Here is an 18,986-nt window from a genome sequence, read left to right on the forward strand (position 1 = left end):
AGATTTTTTTTCTGTCGGGAGAAAGTATTGTTAAAAAAGAAATATTCCCCTTCTCTTCATGTTAAAAAGATAAAGAGATTCTAAGGAAAAATCAAGCCCCACAGTACGTTCTTTGCATTCTTCAGAGAGTTTAGGAATTTTGTAAATTATAAAGCAATATAAAACTGGCTTTAGACCCAGCAAAATAAAAACAAAGTGAAGGTATAGTGTACTGTTCAATCTAATTCTTGTATAACAAAATGATCTGTGAAAAAGTAGAGCCATTGTGAATAAGCAAATTTTTAGTAGTAATTAAGTGTTTTTCTATGTGTCAAACAGTGTTCTAAGTGCTGGGGTAGATACAGATTAATTAAGTTGGACACCGTCCCTGCCCCACATGGGGCTTGCTACCTAAGTGGGAGGGAGAACAGGAAAACTGGAGTACAAAGAAGTTAAGTGACTTATCCAAGGTTACACAGCTAGCAATTAGCAATGCTGGTATTATAAGCCAGGTCCGCTGACTCCCAGGCCTGTGCTCATTCCACTAGACTATTCTGCTTGTATGCATTTTTGCATTTTTGCATTTTCCATCAATTTGAAGATGAAGAGATGAAGGAAAAGGATAATTCTGATTTGTGTGATTACGTTAAAGACACTGAATTAATGCACACTTATGCTAAACCCAATACTGTATAAGATGGAGTCTAATGATACTTCTCCAAGACAATAGACTCTTTCTGACACTTGTTCTGCCCTGACCAGAGACATTTTAAAAACCGACTCACAAAAAAATGTATTAATGTCTTCCAACTGAAAGAGGAACTGAAAGATTAAGAATGAAGATGCTGTTCATTGTTTTACTTGCAAGTTGGTAAACAGTCACTGTTGTGGTGTACAGGATAGTCCTTTTCACACACTATCAAGACTTCAGATCTTGATTCAGGGAGTGTTGTTTACAAGATAACCAATGTATTGTTCTAATTTAATTGTATCCAAATTAATTTGGCCCTAATGACACTGTTTCCATATGGAACTGCTGGACTCGTTGACAATATTACAATGAATTAACATTAGAGGTAACCATGTAGGATATTTACACTTAAATGAGTTGTTTGCTTCTACAAACTGTTTCGTAAAATTTCAATTTCCAGTTAACTTGACTGGAGGACATCGTTAAGATTGGTTTGCCCAGTCTTTCAAGAGTACCTGATTCCTGGAAATCTGGTTTTACTAAGGTAAAACTCTATCTCGTAAGGGGAGCCCAGAGCTTGGAAAAATGCTTGATTCCCAGTGGTACTTGCTCGGTCAAAGATCATGATGACCTTAAAGGACTGCAGCTTTCCAGACCTCCATCAGTTAGATGAATGGGCTATATTCTGAGGGAGGGAGAGGGCATTTTAGCAATTTTATAAAATTGAACTAGCAATTCTAGCTGATATATAACATTTGGAATTCTGTGATATCTATCTCTGCCAAGACTTGTTACTAAATGTGAACGCCAGTGGTTTCAGAAGAGGACGAAAACACTGAAAAAGGAAATAGTGGAATAATGGATAAAAGGAGCACATTGTAGTGTTAACTTGATGCCTCTCAACATTCTTCTGTGAAGTAGAGCAAATCCTAAACTACAGCTAGCTGGCTTTATAATTATTCTTTTTAGGATCCAGAGAAATCAATCGACCGATCGTAATTATTAGCACTTACTGTGTGCAGAACACTGTATTAAGTGCTTGGGAAAGTGTAGTATAGTAGAGTTGGTAGACATGTTCCCTGCCTACAACGAGCTTACAATCTAAAGGATGAGCTTCCTTAAGTCTTAGTAGGCCCCACTATATCTTTTGGCAATCTTTACCCACTGTTCTCCAATTTATGACGTCATTCTTCCCAAATCAACCTTCTAGCTGTATGCCATTCTCAACTTTTTTTAATGGTTTTTATTAAGTGCTTGCTTTGCGCCAGACACTGTCCAAGTGCTGGAGTAGATGCAAGATAATCAGGTTGGACACAGTCTATGTCCAATGTGGTGCTCACAGTCTTAATCCCCCCAGTAACAGATGATGTAACAGACACAGGGAAGTTAAGAGACTTGCCCAAGGTAACACAGCAGAGAAGTAGCAGAACTGGAATTAGAACCCAGGTCCACTGACTCCCAGGCCCATGCTCTTCCCATTCCACTAGGCCACACTGCTTCTCAAAATTTATTGAAAAATGCAGAACAGCAAATTAGACCAATAAAAGATGCACCCAAATCTTGTGTTTGCCAGCCTCATCACTCTCTACTCAAGAGTCAAGTTCCAAATTTAATAGGTTTACTGACTCGAACACAGCTAGCTGTCAGAGTGGTCAAAACCAAGTAATTTTCCTCATTTTCTCCCTCAATCTCTATTTTTGTTGATCTACTCTAACCACTTACTCTCCTAACTCAGTCCCCTAGCTCACACTGTTCTCCTGGTATGGAACTCTTTGCTGTGTGATCTTGGGCAAGACACTTCACTTCTCTATGCCTCAGTTCCCTCATCTATAAAATGTGGATTAAGGCAGTGAGCCTTATGTGGGACAAAGACTGTGTCCAGCCTGATTACCTTATAATTACCCCAGTGCTTAGTACAGTGCCTGAGCATAGTAAGAACACAGTTATTATCATTATTATTATTCCTTCGCACATCAGACCATGGCTCTCTCCACTTTAAATACCCTCCTAAAATTCAACCTCTTATAGCAAGACTTACCAATTAATTTCCCAACGCGCTGAGCCATAACATCCCTTTGGCCATTTCTAAAATTTAGAACTCTATGTATACCTTCCTTAGCCCCTGCACACACACAAACCCACATAAACCTACACACATACCCCTGCTTCATTTAATTTCATCTCTCTAGTTATAAATATTTTTATTCTTGGTCTGCCCTGGTACATGTAAGGTCTCTGTGGACAGGAATGTGTCAGTTTTCATTCTGTAATCCCAAATGGCTAGTACAGTGTATGCCATCATGGGGGAAGGCATTCAGTCAATGATACTGATGATGATAATTTTTGTATTAGTTAATGTTATGCTAATTGCTGCGGTAGATACAAGATAATCAGATCAGATACAGTCTCTGTGCCCTTACTAAAGGTAATTATTGAGCACCTACTGAATGCTCTGTAGTAAATCAATCAATTAATCATTCTTAGTGAGTACTTACTATGCGTAGTATTATGTATTAGCCATTTGGGAGAGCACAATACTGTAAGGTTGGTACACAATCTACAGATCAGCCTCTACAGATGGACACAGACATTAAAATAAATTACTGGTGGGGGATTGGGAGAGTTTAAGGATATATATATATATATTAAATGCTGTGCATGGGGCGAATATCAGGTTCTTAAGGGTAAGAGATGCAAATGCATAGGCAACATAGAAGAAAAGACAAAAGGATTTTGTGAAGGTAAAATCAGCAGGATTTGGTGACAGATTGACTATGCAGATTGAATGAGAGAAATGAGTTAAGGATAATGCTAGGATCTGAGAGACAGAGAGCATGGCGGTATTAGCAACAGTGATGGGAAAGTCAGGAGAAAGCTGGGAAAGCATGCTAGAAGTATGAAGCAAGTTCTCAGCCCAAAGAGGAGCTTACATTATCATTGGGGAAGCAGACATAAAAAGATTTACAAATGAAATAATCAGAATAAATAAATTGACTGTCCAATCTTTATATTCTTAAGTGTTAAAGGAGAATGTAAATAAATCTATTAATGCTAGGGGTTGGTGACGGGTTAATGGGATATTGAGAGTTAATCAGGGAAAGCCTAGGGGAGGAGGAGGGATTTTAGAAAGGCTTTGAATGTGTGGAGAGCTGATGTCCTTTGGATTATTGGAGGAGAGAGTTTCAGGGTAGTAGAACAATGTGAACAAAGGGATGGAGGAAAGAGACTTAAGCTAGATGATTGACTTGGGAAAAACTAAGAGAGTGATCCGGATTAGCGAATGTAGGGGTATGTAAGATGAGGAGAGTGGGTAGAGAGCCTTGAGGTTGATCATGAGTAGTTTTTTGTTAATGCAGAGGGAAATGGAAAACCTTTGGAGGGCTTTGAGAAGAGGAGAGATATGAGGTGAGTGACACTTCAAGAAGATGAGCTGAGCAGCAGCGTATAGTAAAGACTGTAGACTGTACAAGCTAGACTGTAAGGTAGTCCTCTTGATGGTAAGCTCATTGTAGGCAGGGAACATACACACCAACTCTGTTATATTATACTCTCCCAAGTGCTTAGTACAGTGCTCTGCCCTCAGTAAGCATTCAATAAGAATGATTGATTGATTGGAGTGGGAGATAGTCTGGAGGCAGGGAGACCAGTAAGGAGAAGGATGCAGTAGTCCAGCCATGATATGACAGGAGCTTAGATCAAAGGTGGTGACAGTCTAGGTGGAAAAAAATGGGCCAATTTGGGAATGTGTGTTGTGAATGGGCAGGATTTAACAGTGGCTTGAACGTGAGAGTTGAAAGATAGGAGTCAAGGATGATTGACTGCAGGTTTCTGGGACCGGGAGGATGGTGGTGTCAACAAATTTGGGAAAGATTGGGGGAGGAAGAGTTTAGGAAGAAGATGAGTGGTTTAGTTTGGACTATGTTAAGTTTGAGATGCCTATGGACATCCAAGAGGAGATGTCCTGAAGACAAAAGGGGAGGTAAGATTGTAGATTTAATGGGCGGTAGATTTGGAAGTCATCCACCTAAAGGTGGTAGCTGCAACCTTGTGACCAGATGAGGTCTTCAAGAGAGTGGATGTCGAGGGAGAAGGATAGGGGACCCAAATTAGAGCTTTGTGGAATCCCACCAGGTAGGAGCTGTGAGTCAGTGAGACCCAGAAGGAGTGGTCAGAGAGGTAAGAGAACGAGGTTTGACTACCACCCTGGCAAAACCAAGGCCTGATGATGGTTCGAGGACAGAGTGGTCTACGGTGAGAAAGGTAGCTGAGTAGTCAAGGAGGATCAGAACAAAGAAGAGTCTATATTAGACCTTAAAGAGCGCCTTGTCAGTGAAATCAAGGGGTCGAAAACCTAATTGAAGTGGATCAAAGAGATAGTAGGTGAAAAGGAAATGAAGGCAGTAGGTATGTACAACCTGTTCCAAGAGCAGGGAACTGGGAAATAGGTGAAAGGTGACTGAGGGGTTAGCCAGGGCTTTTGAAGTATGGAAGGGCTTTGAGGCAGAAGAGGAAGAACACTCGGAGAGTGAAGTTGTAGATTTCAGTGAGGGAAGGGAGGAGAGTGGGAGACTGTGCTTTAAGGAGTTGAGAGGAGGTAAGACCTGAGGCTCAGACAGAGGGAGTGGATTTAGAGAGAAGGCGGGAGACCTCTTCTGAGAAACAGAAGTAGGCATGAAGAGGCAATAATAGCATAAAGAGTAGGAGGTGGGGCAAACTGATGAACCCAAGTTGAGCACTGATTGTATCTACCCCTGCTTAAGCTGCCCATGGTTCACCTGTAGACAGTGAGCTCCTTTGTAGGCAGGGAAGGTGTCCTCCAACAATATTGCATTGTATTTTCCCAAGTACTTAGTGCAGTGATCTGCATACATTAAATGTGTGTTCAGTAAATATGTCACTCAGTAAATACCATCGATTGACTAATCGATTGGTTGGAACACTGATTCTTCAAAATGTGCAGCTATCCCTGCACAAATCCTACCTACAGATATAAATATTGTTACTAACTATAATGAAGTGAAATGTTTTAAGCGACAATTTGTGGCATCACATGAAAGGCAAATAAAAATGTTTTTTTTTTCCAAAGCAGTTTTAAGAATTTGGCATGCTTCTTCTTTCTGTATTAACCTACATTCTTTCCCTTTTTCGAATTTAGAAACTCCCCAGTTTTGGACCGTATTTGGAGCAACGGAGAAAGATCATAGCTGAGAACAAGCTTAAACTGAAAGAACAAGATGAGGCTTCTTCACTGCCAGAGAAAAAGTATTTTGTTCCGAAGAAACCCATTCCAGCAGTGAAGGTAATAACATTCTTAACACTAATGCAAATAATTCAATGGAATGTTACAAGGTCTTTTTGACCATACTTACCCAGTCAGGGACTTTAAACAAAATTGGAATGTTTGGCTCCATATCTTTTCCATCATTTGGATTGTTCTATGTGGAAATTAGAAGGTGGTTAAACAGAACATAGAGTGGGAATCTGAGCTCGGGTTAGCCAAGGGATGGACATTGTCTAATAATAATAATAATAATGTTGGCATTTGTTAAGCACTTACTATGTGCCAAGCACTGTTCTAAGCACTGGGGTAGACACAGGGGAATCAGGTTGTCCCACTTGGGGGTCACAGTCTTAATCCCCATTTTACAGATGAGGTAACTGAGGCACAGAGAAATTAAGTGACTTGCCCAAAGTCATATAGCTGACAAGTGGCCGAGCCGGGATTCGAACCCATGACCTCTGACTCCAAAGCCCGTGCTCTTTCCACTGAGCCACGCTGTCTAATGATTGTAATGCCACAGTGCCAACCTCCGCCAAGTATGACAGAGGAAAGAGTGTGGCCAAGTGCTAAAACTAATCCCTTTCATTCAACCCACATAATCATCAAATCCTGTCAGCTCTTCCTACATAACATCTCTAGAATCCTCCCCTTCCTCTCTATCCCAACCTCTAACCAACTGGTCCAATGCTAAAGGATATTGTGAGATAAGAGAATAATCAAAGTCCTTTAGGAGTACTGACCCAAGTGCATAGATAAAGAAAAAGGAGGGTGAATAGGTGGGGGAAAGAGAGTTTAGTGATGAAAGTTCACTTGGGCACTTTTTTGTGGGCTTCTCCTCTGTCTCCCATGCTTGAACTGTGGGAGTCCATCAAGGTTCAGTTCTAGGTCCCCTTCTATCCTCCATCTACACCCACTTCCTTGGAGAACTCATTTGTTTCCATGGCTTCAACTACAGTCTCGATGCAAAATGTTTCCCAAATCTACATTTCCAGTCCTGGTCCTTTCCTGCTCTGCAGTCTCACTTTTCCTCCTGTCTTCAGAACCTCTCTACATGGATGTCTCTCTGATACCTCAAGCTTAACAAGTCAAAACCCCTTATTTTCCTACCCAAACCCTGTCCTCCCCATGACTTCCCTATCACTGAGACAGCATCACCATCCTCCTGTCTCACAAGTCCAGAACATTGGCGGTATTCACGACTCATCGACTCAACTTTCTCATTCAATCCACGTATTCAATCCTAATCCTATTGGTTCAACCTTCACAACACCTCTAAAATCTGCCCTTTCCTCTCCATCCAAACTGATAGAATGTTAATCAATGCAAGTCTCCTATCCCGCTTTGATTACCGCATCAGCCTCCTCACTGACATCCCTGCCTCCTGTCTCTCCCCACTACAGTCCATACTTCACTCTGCTGCCCAGATCATTTTTCTACAAAAGCATTTGGTCCAAGTTTTTCCATTCCTCAAGAACCTCCAGTCATTTTCCATCCACTTATGCATCAAATATAAACTCCTTGCCATTGGCTGTAAAGCAGTCAATCACCTTGCCCCCTCCTACCTTACCTTTCTAATTTCCCATCCATCTTTAAACTAGATCTCCTGGAATAACAGTGTCTTTAAAAACAACATGACACAATATAAACAATTTTTGGTCAGCATCAAATAGGACAAGTGAATGAAACAGCACCAAGACCTCTACATAATTGGTTTTCGTTTGCATCACTCTCCACATTTTCAAACCCTTCATCTGATCACATTGCCTCCACCAGTCAATCAATCAATCGTATATATTGAGCTCTTATTGTGTGCAGAGCCCTGTACTAAGTGCTTGGGAGAATACAGTACAGCAGATTGGGTAGACATGTTCCCTACCCACAATGAGCTTACAGTCTAGAGGAGGAGACAGTAATATCCATACTACAGTAATATAAATACATATAAATGAATAAAGGGTGCAAATTCAAGTACAAGGGTGATGGGAGAAGAAGAAATAGGCCTAGTCGGGAAAGGCCTCTTGGAGGAGATGGGCCTTCAATAAGGCTTTAAAGGTGGGAAGAGTGATTGTCAGATATGAAGAGGGAGGGTGTTCTGGTCCAGAGGCAGGCTGTGGGTGAGGAGTTGGTGGCTAAATAGATGGGACTGAGGTATAGTGAATGGATTGGCACTAGAGGAGTAAAGTGTGGGCTGGGTTGTAGTAGGAAATCAGGGAGGTAAGGTAGGAGAAGGTGAGGTGATAGAGTGCTTGAGAACCGTTGACAAGAAATTTATGTTTGATGCAGAGGTGGATGTGCAACCGCTGAAGGTTCTTGAGGAGTGGGGAAACATGGCTGAACGTTTTTGCAGAAAAATGATCCAGGAAGCAAAATGAAGTATGGACTGGAGTGGGGAGAGACAGGAGGCAGGGAGGTCAGCCAGGAGGCTGATTTAGTGATCAAGGCAAGATAGGAGAAGTGCTTGAATTAACATAGTAGCAGGTTGGATGGAGAGGAAGAGAGCTTTCCAAACAGCTGCAAAAAGTGCCTTATTTTTGCCCATTATAAAAGGCCTCCTCTTCAAGACATGTTGAAAAGTTTCTGTCATCTCTTCAGGATTCTTTCCCTGTCTGTAATGAAACTAGAGCTATCTTTCATACATTGGAGGAACTACAATGACACAAACAGGGCCATATAGTTTCTTTAACCTACCTTCTGCCGAGAAGGGTATCAGAGAGAAGACTCAGCCATGTGATGCTGAATCTGGAACAGACAGCACCAGGAAGACCTTCAAATTGATAAAACACTCAGATTTTTCCAGAGCTGCATATCTGTGTCATGTGCTCAATATTCCAAAACCGAGTTCAAATGTAACCCCAGAACTTCTGTGCATATTGAGTCCAATTCTAGTGCCTAAAGTCACTTCCTAGTTGTAGAGTAGGCAATTGGAGAAGAACAGGGTGTATAGAATAAAGGCAACAATGTATTGAATGAACACATCTAAAATGCAAATGATTGTGATGATTTACTGCTCCTCCCAAAGTGCTAATCCCACCACCAGGGAGTAAATCTAAGTACTGGAAGAATTGGGCCCAGTAAAATTTCTTGAGTTAAGTACCAGGTGAGGGATTTCATATCCTCCCACTCACCATTCCAGTCACTTTCCACTCTTTTGTTTTCCATTTCCATCTTTTGTAACTTACTCGGGTTCATATTCATTTATTCATTCATTCAATAGTATTTATTGAGCACTTACTATGTGCACAGCACTGTACTAAGTGCTTGGAATGTACAATTCGGCAACAGATTAGAGACAATCCCTGCCCAATAACGGGCTCACAGTCTAATCGGGGGAGACGGACAGCAGAGCAAAACAGAATGAAACAAAACAAGACAACATTATCACGATAAATAGAATCAAGGGGATGTACACCTCATTAACAAAATGAATAGGGTAATAAATAATATATAAAAATGAGCACAGTGCTGAGGGGAGGGGAGGAGGGAGGAGCAGAGGGCTATGCATGTGATAGTGGCAGTCACATTCAGTCTCAGACCAAGCTTTCTGCTTCTCACTTTTTTTTTAGAACCAATCATTTGGTTTATTTTCTGTTCCTTGAGTAAAATCATGATTCAAATGGGATTGCTTTCATATCAAATACAACACAGTTTTTCTGTGAACACTGCTTGGCTGGCTCGCTCTCCAACTCTGCTTCCTCTGAGTCACGGCTTGTAGCTGATGAAATGTCTACTTGGCCGTGCCGTGAATGGCCCCATCCAAAGTTTTCATGGTCTGGATATATCACCGTTCGGCAGTTCGTGCTGAATTTTATCCCAAGTTATCAGATGAGTTTGGAGGACTCTTAAGGTGTCTAAACCTTCCGGGAAAAGCATGTGTTTTATTTGTAAAGGTGTAGAGTTCAAATTTTATTGTTTCTACTTCACTTACTGGTCAAAGTCAAGAGACTTGAAAATTTCTAAAGGGAAAAACTTGGAACTAAAAAAGCCGTTAGTACATCCATTCCATATAAAGAAGGCACTTTAGACTTTTAGCTGCATTAGCAGCTCAGACAGTCTCTTGAGCAAAAAGCAGTAGATGAAAGGGAAATTACTTCATCTGGACTCATAGTAGTTTTACCCTTATACCCTTTTGGGTTATGTAATAAAGTCATTATGATAATAATTACTAAACATGTATCACGTACCAACACACTGGGCTAAGCATTGGGTTCATCCCACAAATATCAAGTAGACTTAGGGAATTCATAACTGAAGTGCATCATCTTTAGTAAAGAATTTATCATCAATATCAATCAATCAATCCATGATATTCATTGAGTACTTACTGTGTGCAGAGAGCACTATATTGAGTTCGCGTTTCCGGCATATAGTAAGAGCTTAACAAGTTAAAAAAAAAACATAAAAAGCACTTACTAAGTGCCAGACACTGTACTTAGCCCTGAGGTAGATACAAGGTAATCCAGGGTGGACACAGTCCATGTCCCATACAGGACTCGCATTCTTAATCCCCATTTTACAGTTGGGTTAACTGAGGCACAGAGAATTAAGCCACTTGCCCCAGGTCACACAGCAGACAAATGGTGATTCTGGAATTAGAACTTAGGTCCTCAGGCTCCTGGGACTGTGTTCTTTCCACTAAGCAACACTGCTTCAGAGTAGGTAGACATGCAATTTGTCCACAAACAAATATCATTATTATTATTATTACTGGTACTTGTTGAGTACCTGTTTGGTCCATAAACTTGTACTAGGTTCTTAGGAATATACAGAAATGTAGAAATCAAATCCAGTTCCCCACACAAGGATTTTACAGTCTAGAGGGAAAGACAAGCACAATAAGCAATACCTTTAAACATCAAAGTCAGCAGAGACCTTCCCTTCACCCAAACCAGAAAAAGTGGAAGTTCTCAATGTTCTAAATCATTTTCATTTTCCCCTCCAATATGATGAATTCATTTTTGGTTTAAATGAGAACTTCTCTACTGAACGAGTGATGCTGCCTTTTTCTTTACCTATGAACTGATACATAGTCTCGCTTAGAGATCTGAATTTCTGTGTTTCTTTTCCTGCAGTACACAAAATTCCAAAAGCATCAGGTCATTTGTATTTTTAACAGAGAGTATTGAATGCTTTCATAGATGGTTTGATTTTCTGGGTCTGAGAGTCTTATTTTCTTTTCAGGAGGCCTTTTGATCTAATGGAAAAGAACTGTAGTTGTTCTAGTGAGGTTTACGATTACAAATAAAACCTAAAACTCCACAGAAGTAAATAAATCAAAGAAAGTAAAAGTTTAGGAAGAGAGACCAGATGAAGATGTGAAAATAAGGAAGGAGTAGAGAAAGAACTGAGCCAAAAAGTTCAGATGTGCAGAGGCATAGAAAAGAAACTGGAAAAAGGAAGAATTATACATTTGCTCTGGGAATATCAAGGGAAAACTAGTCCCCTGATGAAGTAGGTTCCATAGGTTTGAACATCCAACTCAAGGCTAGATGCACCCAGGCTCTTCGATCAGTGGGATTTACCACCACTTTTCCCACGGCAGAGAACCTCATTCCCAGCCCCTCCCCCTTCATATAAGTATCCTCTCTAACTTCAGAGCCCTACTATAAGTCACATGTGCACGATTGAGGTGCAAAATGACTAAAATACATCTGACTGGATTACGGCCTTCCCTGGGTGCCTGTATCTGATTGTCCTCCAGAAGTTGAAAGGGTTGATTTATGACAAGCTCATGAACCAAGTCCTCTGATTGATTCCTGCAGACAGGATCTGATTGCTTGGAAGTCTGCCAATCGTCCAACACAGGGGAATCTTAGTGGGACACAGAGACTGAGAGAGAGAGGTGGTTTTGAAAAATCAAAAGAACATCCTTCCCCATCATCTCTCCTGGCCTCATAATGCCATATATCCTGGCACCTCAGTGTAGGGGGGACTAAGGAAACTGAGGAAGAACTCTCCTCAGGAGGGGTCATGCCCCCGTGGGGCATTCCCTTCCATAGCCCCCGATTCCAGGGCACAGAAAGGAGGCTTGGGGGTGCTCCGAGCGGTGTTATCAGAGGAGGGGGACAGAGAGGTGGCCAGGAGAATTCAGACTCACCTGCAAGTCCCACCTCTCTCTTCCCTGGTTCTGCCCCTTTTTCACTAGACCAATGGCTAGCATAGTTAAAACCACTTGGGCAATGAATGAGGTGACACGGTAGTGCAGCTGCTCTCCGTTCATCTTGCAGGACTTCACCAGATAAATGAGACATATTTCAAAGTGACAGTAACCCTTCTTGGAACTCAAATCATATCTCCTCCAGGAAGCCTTCCCTGATTAATCTCTCCTCTCCTGACCGTATTCTCCCTCTCGTACATCATCTAGGTACATCATTTATGTACTTGAGTGTGGATGTACATCATCTATGTACTTAAGTGTGGATGTACAACCTAAATACCTGAATAACCTACCTTGCTCCCCAACCCGACAGCCCTTATGGACATATCCTTTTACTCTGTTTCTTCTGCTGTAGTAGCCTATTTTAATGTTTGTCTTCCCCATTAGACTGTAAACGCTATGAGGGTGAGGATCGTGTCTACCAACTCTACTGTGCTTTTCCAAGTGCTTAGTAGAGTGTTCTGCACATAGTAAGGTAGTAAGATCTCAGTAAATACCAGTGAATTTTTGATTGTGAGAAAAGGTAAAGACAGTGTCTTTAGGCTTAAATCAATTAAATAATTGTCTCCTAAAATGCACATTGGCTTTAGACATCTATTTGTATCAGGCACATGGGGATTTGGGGTTCTGAATTCTGTAGATAAATTAAAGATGAATGCAATGAATTGTTAGTACACTGATCCGTTTGGTATTTCTATACTTGTTCTTCTACTGGATTTCAATCAATCAGTGGTATTTATTGAATACTTACTGTGTGCAGAGAACTGTACTAAGGGCATGGGACAATGCAATGAAATAGATCCGATCCATTTCACTGTCTTTAAATAATATTTGTCCTTATCCCCATTGCAGTGTAAGCTCCCTGAGGAAGGGAACTGGCATCTGACTACTATTCATTCAATCGTATTTATTGAGTGCTTACTGTGTGCAGAGCACTGTACATGACTCTCCCTAATGCTCTGTACAGTGCCTAGTATTTTGTCGGCATTCAAATATATTTCCACCAATTGATTCATTTTTAGGTTTCTGTTATCTGAATGGTTTTCATTTGTAATATTTATTGAGCACTGTATTAGGGCCTTATTATTTAACATTTACAGTTTCCCAGCAGTTTCACATCATGTTCTCTAGAACTGTAAGCTTCCTGTGGACAGGGAATGAGTCTACCAACTATGTTGTGTTTTAGTCTCCCAAGTGCTTTTTACTGTGCTCTGCACACAGTAAGCACTCAATAAATACCATTGATGATGATGATAATGACGATGCTGTGCATACTGTGAGCACTCAATATATACCATTGATTTGATTGATGTTCATTTGTCCTTGATATAACTTAAACCATCATAAAGAGAAGGCCCCTGAAAGGGAGTGTGACATTTCCAGTTTGGGTCATTGTTGTATTGTTTTATCATAGGTCATCACATACAGTGCTCTGCACACAGTAAGCACTCAATAAATATGATTGAATGAATGAATGAATTAAATCGCATTCTTTTTTTCATATTCAGTCACACAGAGGTTCATTCATTCAATAGTATTTATTGAGTGCTTACTATGTGCAGAGCACTGTACTAAGTGCTTGGAATGGACAAATCGGCAACAGATAGAGACAGTCCCTGCCCATTGATGGGCTTACAGTCTAATTGGGGGAGACAGACAGACAAAAACAATAGCAATAAATAGAATCAAGGCGATGTACATCTCATTAACAAAATAAATAGGGTAATAAAAATATATACAGTTGAGTGGACGAGCACAGTGCTGAGAGGAAGGGAAGGGAGAGGGGGAGGAGCAGAGGGAAAGGGGGGAAAAGAGGGCTTAGCTGAGGGGAGGTGAAGGGGGCGGGTAGAGGGGCAGCAGAGGGAGCAGAGGGAAAAGGAGAAGCTCAGTCTGGGAAAGCCTCCTGGAGAAGGTGAGCTCTAAGTAGGCCTTTGAAGAGGGGAAGAGAATTAGTTTGGCGGAGGTGAGGAGGGAGGGCATTCCAGGACAACGGGAGGACGTGGCCCAGGGGTCAACGGTGGGATAGGCGAGAACGGAGGACGGTGAGGAGGTGGGTGGCAGAGGAGCGGAGCACTTTATCCAAGAAATGGTCACTCAATGCCTTTGCTTCACATTTCACTTTCCAGCTTTGTGTAGCTGGATGTTCTCATACATAATTTATTCTTTATCTTGAATTTAAACTTACTTATCTGAAACCAATTATTTTGATCAACTAATTCCAGTTGTTATTGTTGAATAATATATGCTATTAACATCCTTCAGAACTGTTAGCTCCCCATGTGCTATTTCTATCCATGGCTTCTTATATACCTTCTGAAATCAGTCTTTCAATCAATGGCATTTATTGAGTGTTTACTATGTGTGCAGAACAGTGAAGTGAACCCTGGAGAAAGTAGAATACATCAGAGTTGTTAGACACATTCCCTGCCCATCAGGATCTTATAGTCTAGAGGAAATAATAATAATAATGGTATTCATTAAACACTTGTACTAGGCACTACTAAGTGCTGGGGATAGATACAAGATAATCAGGTTGGAGACAGTCCCTGTCCCACATAGGGCTCACAGCCTTAATCACCATTTTGCAGATGAAGTAACTGAAGCACAGAGAAGTTAAGTGACTTGTCCAAGGTCACACAGCAGATAAGAGGCAGAGCCAAGAATAGAATTCAGGTCCTCTGACTCCCAGGCCAGGACACTTTAGGTTTATACAGTCATGGGACTGAACTAGATCACAAATGCAGGTGTTCCTCCCTCCCCTCCTATATCCCACAGCCCTTTCAATCAATCAGTCATATTTATTGAGTTCTTACTATGTGCAGAATAGTGCATTAAGTGCTTTGCAGAGTACAGTGTAACACAGTTGGTAGACATGTTCCCTGCCCACACTGAGTTTACAGTCTAGAGGGGGAGGCAGACATTAAAATAAATTCCAAGCGCTTAGTACAGTGTTCTGCACATAGTAAGCGCTCAATAAATACGATTGAATGAATGAACGAATGAAATGAGGGCTTAGTCTGGGAAGGCCTCTTGGTGAAGATGTGATTTTAAAAAGACTTTGCAGGTGGAGAAAGTGGTGGTCTCTTGTATCCAGTAATTAGTACAGTGCCTGGCACATAGTAAGTGCTTAACAAATGCCTTATTATTATTACTGTATGAAGGGAGAGGGAATTCCAGGCCATAGGGAGGATGTGGGTGAGGGATCAGCAGTGGGATAGGTTCAAGGTACAGTGAATAGGTTGGTGTCAGTGTGTGGGTTGTAGTAGAAAATGAGTGAGGTTAGGTAAGGAGGGGAAGAACTGATTGAGTGCTTTAAAACCGATGATGATAAGGAGTTTCTGTTTGATGTGGAAGTGGGTGGACAACCCCTGGAGGTTCTTGAGGAGTGAGGAGAAGTGGACCAAAAAGCTTTTTAGAAAACAAGCTGGAGGAACAGTGTGTTTTTTTTGTCCATCTTTCTCCCCCAATTAGACTGTGAGCCCGTCATTGGGCAGGGATTGTCTCTTTCTGTTGACAAATTGTACATTCCAAGCGCTTAGTACAGTGCTCTGCACATAGAGCTCAATAAATACTATTGAATGAATGAATAAATTTCCTAGATGAACGTAAGTGCTGTGGGGCTGAGGTATGGGATAATAAAGGGAGCAAATCAAGGTGATGCAGAAGGGAGAAGAGGAAACGAGAGCTTAAGGAAGTCCTCTAGGAGACAATATGTTGCTAATAAGGCTTTGAAGGTGGGAAGAGTGATTGTATGCTGACTATGAAGAGGGAGGTCAGAATATGACCTTAGGTATTTTCTCCTCCATTATTTCAAACCTTTTCTGAAGAATCCGGACCCTAGCTTATTGTAATAGTGTAGCAGTGGTATTTACTGAGCATCTACTAAGTGTACTGTACTAAGCATTGGTGAGCTATAACCAAAACCAAGAAGGATTCCCTGCCCACAATGATTTCTCCTCCAACTTGGAAGGCAGACGTAGAAATATGCAGTGAGTGAATAAACGGAAAGGCTGAGGAGGGACAATAGTATATAAAAGCATAAGTGCAAGAGGGGACTGAAAATTCATTTGGGAAGATTTGTGAGGAGGTGGGATTCAGAAAGGTCTTTGAAAGTGGAATAGGTTGAACAATAGAGGGTCTGGTTCATTTGTTTGTTTGGGTATTTGTTATGTGCTTACTATGTGCCAGCCACTGTACACAGCACTGGGGTAGATTCAAGCTAATCTGGTGGAAATAGTGTCTGTCCCATATAGGGTTCACGGTCTTAATCCCCATTTTACAGATGAGGTAACTGAAGCACAGAGAAGTAAAGTAACTTTCCCTAGGTCCCGCAGCAGACAAGTGATGAAGTCAGGATTAGAACCCAGTTCCTTCTGAATCCCAGGCCCTGCTCTAGGCACTATTCCATGCTGTTTCTTGTGGGAAGAGGGAGTTCCAGTTTGAAGCAGTGTGGCTCAGTGGAAAGAACAAGGGCTTGGGAGTCCGAGGTCATGGGTTCTAATCCCGGCTCTACCGCGTGTCAGCTGTGTGACTTTTGGGCAAGTCACTTAACTTATCTAGGCCTCAGTTACCTCATCTGTAAAATGGGGATTAAGACTTTGAGCCCCATGTGGGACAACCTGATCACCTTGTATCCCCCCAGCGCTTAGAACAGTGCTTTGCACATAGTAAGCGCTTAACAAGTACCACTATTATTATTATTATATAAGCAAAGGGATGGAGATGGGTAAGTGAACATGCCTTGCTCCTCAGATTCCCCAGTTTGTTTAAGGATTCTGTCACTGCTTGGCTTCTTATAACCCAAAAGAAACTTGCAAGCGTATTCCAAGTAGATACTGCCCTTTTTTTGTTTTCCCTATGATGTGTCTTTAGTAATATTTGGTAAAATATAAATATAAATATTTTCTTCTGCAAGCCTCAGTTATCTGTAAGCTCATAGTGGGCAGGGTATATGTCTACTAACTCTATTCTACTGTACTCTCTCAAGTGCTTTTACAGCGCTCGGTACCCAGTAAGTGCTCAAATACCATTCATCGACTGATTGATCTGTTTTAGTTTTTAGCATATTCTCTGTCCATCCACGTGTTTATTTTAGTTTGTTTCTCCCTTTCTGCCTCCTCCTTATAGATTCCTCTGTTCAATAGTTTAAACTCCATGACATGGCTCTGTTTATTCTTTCAGCTAGCATGGTACATTATTTCCCAGCCACTAAAGAGAGAGCACCAATGCCCAGCCAACCACACTAGCTCCTGTGTGAGCGAGTTATTTGAATCATGTGTCTGAGTTTCTGATCAACTCCACCTTCCCAGGACACTAATTTGACATGGGAATTATTTCCAGAAAACCCCTAATTTGATTTCTTTGTCTTGTATCTACTTCCATAGATATGGAATATAGGCTTGTGGATCTCTTTTGTCAAGGAAACCAGATTCCACTTGATTCAAGAAGAGTGGTATCAATAAATCAATGGCATTTATTAAGCAGTTACTATACTAAGGGCTTGGGAGAATACAATACAAATAGAGTTGGTAGATAAGCTACCTGCCTACAAGGTGCTCCGGTTTAGAGGTGAAGACGGGCATTAAAATAAATTCCAGATGGGGGAAATAGTGGACTGTAAGAATATTCACAAAAGTACCGTGGGGCTGAGAGTGGGGTAAATATCGAGTACAGATGCAAGAACACAAGTGATGCAGAATGGAGGGCAAGTAGGGGAAATGAGGGCTTAGTCACAAGCCTACCTCACAAGCCCAAAACCTTGTCATTATCCTCGACTCATCTCTCATTCAACCCACAAATTGTGTCACCAAATCCTGTCGGTTCTATCTTCACAACAGTTCCTTGCCATCCAATCACTACTGTGCTGATTCAAACATGTTTCATATTCCACCTTAACTACTGCATCTATCTCCTCACTTACCTCCCCGCCTCTTGTCTTTCCCCAGTCCAGGCCATACTTCCCTTGGCTGCCCACATCATTATTCTAAAAAAAATGTTCAGTCCATGTTTCCCCACTCCTTAAGAACCTCCAATGGTTGCCCATTCACCTTCACATTAAACAGAAACTTCCTAAAGAAACAGCATGGCTCAGTGGAAGGAGCACGGGCTTCGGAGTCAGAGGACATGGGTTCTAATTCTGCTTCTGCCACTTGTCAGCTGTGTGACCTTGGGCAAGCCACTTAACTTCTCTGTGCCTCAGTTCCCTCATCAATAAAATGGGGGTGAAGCCTGTGAGACCCACGTGGGACAACCTGATTACCGTGTATCTACCCTAGCGCTTAGAACAGTGCCTGAAACATAGTAAGCACTTAACAAATACTGTCATTATTATCATTATTATTGTTACCATTGGCTTTAAAGGACTCAATTAGCGCACTCACTCCTACCTTACCTCACTGATTTTCTACTATAGCCCAGCCTGCCCACTTAGCTCTTCTAGTGCCAGCTTGCTCACTTTGCCCTGATCTCATCTATCTCACCAGTGGTTCCTGTCCCACCGCTCCCTCTAGATTGAAACTCCTTCCCCCTCTTTATACACCAAACCACTATTCCCTAACTTCAAAGTCTTTCTTTGTGCCTCAGTTACCTCATCTGTAAAATGGGGATTAACTGTGAGCCTCACATGGGACAACCTGATTACCCTGTATCTACCCCAGTGCTTAGAACAGTGCTCTGCACATAGTAAGTGCTTAACAAATACCAACATTATTATTATCTGTAAGAGGCCTTTCCCAATTAAGCCCTCTTTTCCCTGATTTCCTCTTCCTACTAAGGCGTCTATGCACTTGGACCTGTACCCTTTGAGCACTTGATATTCAGCCCACCTTCAGCTCCACAGCTCATATGTACATATCTATATTTGATTTATTTATATTAATAAT

General features: G+C 41.5%; 1 protein-coding gene across 1 annotated transcript in view; it reads left to right on the plus strand.

The window, feature by feature from the left end:
• The window catches only part of DPYD (dihydropyrimidine dehydrogenase), an 832,560-nt gene that overhangs the window by 803,372 nt on the left and 10,202 nt on the right, over nt 1-18,986 (plus strand). The window contains exon 21 of the mRNA XM_029062931.2: nt 5,826-5,969. Coding sequence (XP_028918764.1) covers nt 5,826-5,969 — 144 coding nt within the window. The remainder of the gene's footprint in view (nt 1-5,825; nt 5,970-18,986) is intronic.

Source organism: Ornithorhynchus anatinus, chromosome 4 (assembly GCF_004115215.2).
Source record: "Ornithorhynchus anatinus isolate Pmale09 chromosome 4, mOrnAna1.pri.v4, whole genome shotgun sequence".
NCBI lineage: Eukaryota > Metazoa > Chordata > Mammalia > Monotremata > Ornithorhynchidae > Ornithorhynchus > Ornithorhynchus anatinus.